Source organism: Camelina sativa, chromosome 4 (assembly GCF_000633955.1).
Source record: "Camelina sativa cultivar DH55 chromosome 4, Cs, whole genome shotgun sequence".
Lineage (NCBI taxonomy): Eukaryota > Viridiplantae > Streptophyta > Magnoliopsida > Brassicales > Brassicaceae > Camelina > Camelina sativa.
Genome location: NC_025688.1, coordinates 14,159,934 through 14,165,890, shown reverse-complemented (window position 1 = coordinate 14,165,890; position 5,957 = coordinate 14,159,934). Strand labels below are relative to the sequence as shown.

At 39.8% G+C, this 5,957-nt stretch overlaps 2 protein-coding genes across 2 annotated transcripts in view; one reads left to right on the top strand and one right to left on the bottom strand.

Moving 5' to 3' along the window:
- Window positions 1-2,634, top strand: part of LOC104780507 (beta-glucosidase BoGH3B-like) — a 3,385-nt gene extending 751 nt beyond the window's left edge. The window contains exons 2-9 of the mRNA XM_019244128.1: window positions 1-146; window positions 494-584; window positions 676-821; window positions 910-1,153; window positions 1,244-1,348; window positions 1,446-1,628; window positions 1,701-1,902; window positions 1,989-2,634. Of these exons, the coding sequence (XP_019099673.1) occupies window positions 1-146; window positions 494-584; window positions 676-821; window positions 910-1,153; window positions 1,244-1,348; window positions 1,446-1,628; window positions 1,701-1,902; window positions 1,989-2,473 (1,602 nt within the window). The 3' untranslated portion in view covers window positions 2,474-2,634. The remainder of the gene's footprint in view (window positions 147-493; window positions 585-675; window positions 822-909; window positions 1,154-1,243; window positions 1,349-1,445; window positions 1,629-1,700; window positions 1,903-1,988) is intronic.
- On the bottom strand, window positions 2,626-4,484 carry LOC104780508 (UPF0503 protein At3g09070, chloroplastic-like). Its single transcript, XM_010505015.2, has one exon. The coding sequence runs from the start codon at window positions 4,362-4,364 to the stop codon at window positions 2,733-2,735; it is 1,632 nt and encodes a 543-aa protein (XP_010503317.1). The 5' UTR covers window positions 4,365-4,484; the 3' UTR covers window positions 2,626-2,732.

Genomic DNA, 5,957 nt, shown 5'->3' with positions numbered 1-5,957 from the left:
GCTGATATGATCGACGGTTTTCAGCGTTCAGCGTTAGCGTCGCGTTTGGGAATTCCAATCATCTACGGCACTGACGCTGTCCATGGCAACAACAATGTCTACGGCGCCACTGTCTTCCCCCACAACATTGGCCTCGGAGCCACCAGGTTTTTTTTAAAACACAATTAACATTAGCAAACTACAAAATTCCAAACAGTAGATAGAGAATGAGATATAGTTGCATTTGACATTTTGGACTGTGATTTGTAATGGTGGTATTGGTTTTGGTTGATTTGTTCTATTTTTGTCTTTCTTATGAAACTTGACCGAACCTATTCACCTATTTAATATTCTGATTAGCTTTCAATTAGCTTTTGATTACATGGTAGTAGTAGTAGTATTGCAGTAGTTGTGATTAGTATCTTCAAGATTAGGTGCTTCTATTGCAGCCATGCTGTGTGTGACTGTTATTTATATGATAATAACAATTGTAGATGTCGTGGTACTTCTGTAGAGATGCAGATTTGGTCAGAAGAATTGGAGCAGCAACTGCACTTGAAGTAAGGGCTTGTGGTGCTCACTGGGCGTTTGCTCCCTGTGTGGCTGTAAGTCCCTTTTATATATGTAAAAATCTAACAACTGAAACTGAACATTATGATTTGTAAATTTTTGAATGAAATGTTGTCTTTCTAACAGGTCTTGAGAGATCCGAGATGGGGACGAGGCTATGAGAGTTATGGAGAAGATACTGGACTTGTCTGCGAGATGACTTCGCTTGTCTCGGGCCTACAAGGCGTGCCACCAGAAGAACACCCAAATGGCTACCCTTTTGTTGCGGGAAGGTATCAAATAAATCACTACAGTGTGGTTCGTTTTTAGTTTTTCGTAGATTTGATGTCATGTCTCATGGATTTGTTCACTGGATTATAGAAACAATGTCGTCGCGTGCGCCAAACACTTTGTTGGAGATGGTGGTACCGACAAGGGCATAAATGAAGGGAACACCATTGCGTCATATGAAGCCTTAGAGAAGATACATATACCTCCATATCTGAAGTGTCTTGCTCAGGGAGTCTCCACAGTTATGGCATCTTACTCCAGTTGGAATGGAACTCGACTCCACGCTGACCGTTTTCTCTTGACAGAAGTTCTCAAGGAAAAACTCGGTTTCAAGGTTTGTGCAAACCTTAATTGAGTACGAATGAAAAGCAGAAATAAGCTAGAAGTGTAGGCGTTAAGCTAGTTTTCTTGTTTATATCACCAGGGATTTCTAGTTTCAGACTGGGAAGGTTTGGACCGGCTTAGTGAGCCTCAGGGATCAAACTACCGCAACTGCATTAAAACTGCGGTCAATGCTGGCATTGACATGGTAGATTCTGAATCCATTATGCCAAATATTTCAGCTTAGCATCATCTTGAATGAATGAAGGAGTGAAGATTATATATATAATCAAATGTTATTGCAGGTGATGGTACCATTCAAGTACAAACAATTCATACAGGACATGACAGATCTGGTAGAGTCAGGGGAAATACCGATGGCTCGGGTCAATGATGCTGTTGAAAGAATACTCAGAGTGAAATTTGTCGCTGGTCTCTTCGAACATCCTCTCACTGATCGATCTTTGTTGCCTACTGTTGGTTGCAAGGTGAGCTCTCTTGTATTGAATGCCATTAGACCAGATTGCTGCCTTTATTCTAAGATTTTTCCATGTGTGCAGGGACATAGAGAATTGGCGCAGGAAGCAGTTAGGAAGTCGTTAGTTCTTTTAAAGAATGGGAGAAACGTTGATAAACCATTTCTGCCACTAGACCGCAAAGCCAAGAGGATTCTAGTCACTGGAACTCACGCTGATGATCTTGGCTATCAGTGTGGAGGATGGACAAAGACATGGTTTGGTCTAAGCGGCAGGATCACTATCGGTAACTAATTGGACCTTATTTAGCAGAGGCTACAAGATGCTGCTGAAACGTTAATCAACATGAATCTATGTCTGTCTGAAATGTAGGAACAACGCTTTTGGATGCCATAAAAGCAGTAGTTGGAGAAGAAACCGAAGTAATCTACGAGAAAACTCCATCAAAGGAGAACTTAGCGTCGAGTGAAGGATTCTCTTACGCCATTGTTGCAGTCGGGGAACCGCCTTATGCAGAGACAATGGGGGATAACTCGGAGCTCACAATACATTTTAATGGTAGCGACATTGTCACCGCAGTCGCAGAGAAAATTCCGACACTGGTGGTCGTGATCTCAGGACGACCTGTGGTTTTGGAGCAGATAGTTCTTGAAAAGATTGAGGCTCTGGTTGCTGCTTGGTTACCTGGAACAGAAGGGCAAGGGATGGCTGACGTTATTTTTGGAGATTATGACTTCAAGGGGAGATTACCTGTGAGCTGGTTCAAACGCGTTGAGCAGTTGCCACTGGATGCTCATGCCAATTCGTATGACCCATTGTTCCCCTTTGGTTTCAGTCTCGATTCAAAACTGGTGTAACTTCACCAGTTTGATTGATTTACCACAACATTGGGGAAATATCTTATGACATATATTACACGCATTGTCGAATTTGTACTTGCAAACAGTTACTACTTACTAGAAAACAATGTATTGTTGGTGTGGTAAACTTAATCTTAACAGTATGACGATGATGAACAGCAATTTTATTTCACTTGTCTATTGACGGAAGTAACAAATTCATTAGTTGCTAATTACAACAGAGTATTCAAGAGTACACACAAAATGTCAGATCAAACTAATTCTTCAGCCTACTCTTCCCGGATTTGCTAGTCTTATGGCTCCTTGCCGGAGTCATATAGAATCTAAACAAATCATTCTCAAGTTTTTCTCGGCCGCACGTACCAACATTTGCATTTCTCTGGAGTACATGATGATTTTGTTTATCCTCAATACCATTAACCAATCCGTCACACGAGCTTCTTCCAACCTCAACACTGTTAATAGATCCATGAAACAGACCATCACAGGAGCTTCTTCCACCTTCAAAGCCACTGAAAATATTAGCATCACCACTAAACACACCATCACAAGACTTTCTCGCGCTAACGCTGTAGCTTTTCAAAAGCTTCTCACTAACACCACCATTGATTTCTCCTTTACCTACTCTCCTAAGCTTTAACAATGACTCAGCCAAAGAACCCTCAACCGCATTCCCTTCAAGTTTCAAACTTTGCTCGGTTTTGATTTCGCTATTCTTCGTCTCGTTTTTCCTCTGTATCAGTCCCCAAATGTTCCATCCCTTTGGCCATTTCTTTCTATGTTTCTTCAACTCTACACCATCCTGCTTCTTCCCCTCACCACCACCAGCACCAATACAAATCTTTCCTTTAGAAACTAACTCTTTACTCTCCGGTTTAACGTTTTTGATCGAATACCAATTAGAATCCCTAAGTTCCTTCTCTGTAACCAATAACTTAGCACCATGAAACAAACCAACAGTTTCAGGTGATACCTTAGCATTCGAAACACCTCTCAATTCATCAACCTCAAGCGAACCTTGTCTTCGATCAAAGCTTCTTCTTCTACGAGAATCCGAGTAATAGTTCTTAGTTTGAACTGTCCCACCAGGACTCTTCTCCTCTTCCTCCTCCTCTTCTTCAACAACAACACGTTTATTAGCTTTAGCATCTTCGTTTACAGTAGACAATGTCGTCAACTTGTGATATGATTTCTCAATCAAGCATCCGTCCCATGAAGCCCTAGGTTTCTCAAACGAGATCCTACCTCCATCAAAAGACAATCTAGGATCTACATCACAAGAGTGACGACCAAATCTAGAATCTGATTGTTCATCTTTTCTCTTCTCCTTGTGATGATGATGATGATTCAATGAAAATATCTTAAGCTTCCTGCTCAAAACCGATGCTATCTCCTTCTTCTTGATTTGGTTTCCCCAATCAAGATCTATAAACTCTTTCATCGTCTTGTTCTCTACGCCTTCTTCTTCTTCTTCGACGATCTTCCTCGGCTTGCCTTCATCAAAACATTTGATATCTTCTCCATCGTAGTAATCTTCTTCTATCAAATCCGGAACCAGGGGTTTCCGAATCGAACTATCTAACCGTTCTTCGTCATCATCGACGAACAGATCGTGTAGTGAGCTTGCGCTTGACCTAGCGTCACACGATCTCCGTCGCGGCTGCGTTAATACGGATACTGATGCGTTGCGAACGGAGTGTGATTTAATACGACGGAGCTCAGGAGTCTGAACGGCGGCGGGGTGAGAAGAAGAAGAAGACTGAGCTTCTATAGTGACGAGACGTTCACGGAGGCAGGAAGCGCAGAAACCGGTGGTTGGTTTAGCGGAAGGGTGACGGTGGCATAAGGAAGAGGAACGACGGCGATTGGTTTGTTTGACGTTAGCCATGGGCTGAACTGAAGAATGGTTCTCGTTTGATTTGCTTGCGTGCGGCGGTGACTTAAGAGAGAGAGTGTGAGAGTGAAGTTTAATGGATTAGTTTACTTTTAGAATCTCGGTGATAGTGTTGTTCGAAGTATGTGCATTGGTGTTTAGTGACAGACTCAATCAGTTTTTCACCAATATAATATTAATTTTTTTGGTCTAGAGAATTTTGAGAACTCCTTCTTTATTTTGTGTATAATATTATTATTTTTATATAATTTTATTTGAGTATTTATTTTGTTATTTTGTTTTAAATTTTGTCTTTAATAATAAAAATTTCTATTAATATATTTTAAACTTATTAAATTACTTATAAATATATTTAATTTTATTAATTAGTTATATTTTTATTTCATATATCATATTACAACTTTTTATAATATCAAAATAGATATATTTTTTATTTTTTAAAAATCTTATAATTTGTTTCACAATACTATTTTTTTTTCAAATCTCAGAATTTATTTAATCACACTAATATTTTTCATTGTATGAACTAATATTAATTTATAATAATATGAATCTATAATTTTAAATTATACATAATGGAACTTGTTAGATAGGTAATTTTATTTTATGATTTATATAAAAAAACAATAACAAATAAACTATTTTATTAAGATTTTAAGGTTTTATCGATTTGTTTTTTTTATTTACAATATCAAAGACTTGAGAGATTTCTATTTTGAACACAAAAGACAACTAAGTTTGTGTGCTTTGTCCTCCAATAATCAACAAAACACAGCCTGAGCCAACTTATACGTGTAATATTGATTCATGGGTAGCTTTGACAGTAGTCTTACTATCTGTGTAAACAGCAAAATATTGTTCAGACGTAGTGCAAAATACTCCTCCGAGTACCATTTGTGATAAGTGCTCATCAGTGGCATATGTGTTGGAGCATTCGTATGACTAAAAATCCAAGCTCTTGAAATTTTCTGAGGAAGATACTCAATGTTGAACAAATATGGGAGATCGTCGGGCGGTGATGAAACCATGGCCAGCTCAACCAAACCACACGGACGTGAGGACCAGCTTGAACCCGAGCAAGCATTAGAGGAGCAGTTTGAACCTGAGGAAGCACCGGAGGACCAGCTTGAACCAGAGGAAGCACCGGAGAAACAGCTTGTACCAGCGGAAGCATCGGAGGAAGCATTGATCGTCCCGGCGGGTCCTATAACAAGGTCACGGTCTAAGAGGTTCAACCAAGCCATCAATGCAATACTTAAAGAGTTGGACAAGAAGCTAGAAGACATGACTCAAACCACATTCACCATGCTCACAGCTCAAGGTGCTCGGTAAAGAATAAAGTGTTACTTTGGTGCTCTTTTTCCCTTGGTCAAGTTTTGTCCCATTGGGTTTTCTTGACAAGGTTTTTAATGAGGCCTAAGTAACATTTTTAGACCCCTTTTGCCAGCCCAAGTCGTGGTCCAAGGTCAAATACAAAAGCCTTGGCCCATTTTCTATCTTTTCTCATAATGCATGAGCTAGACTTTGGAAAAGCTCTTGAATGATTTCCTAGGCCTTTATTTCTCTCCTCTATCTCGTCCACCCCTT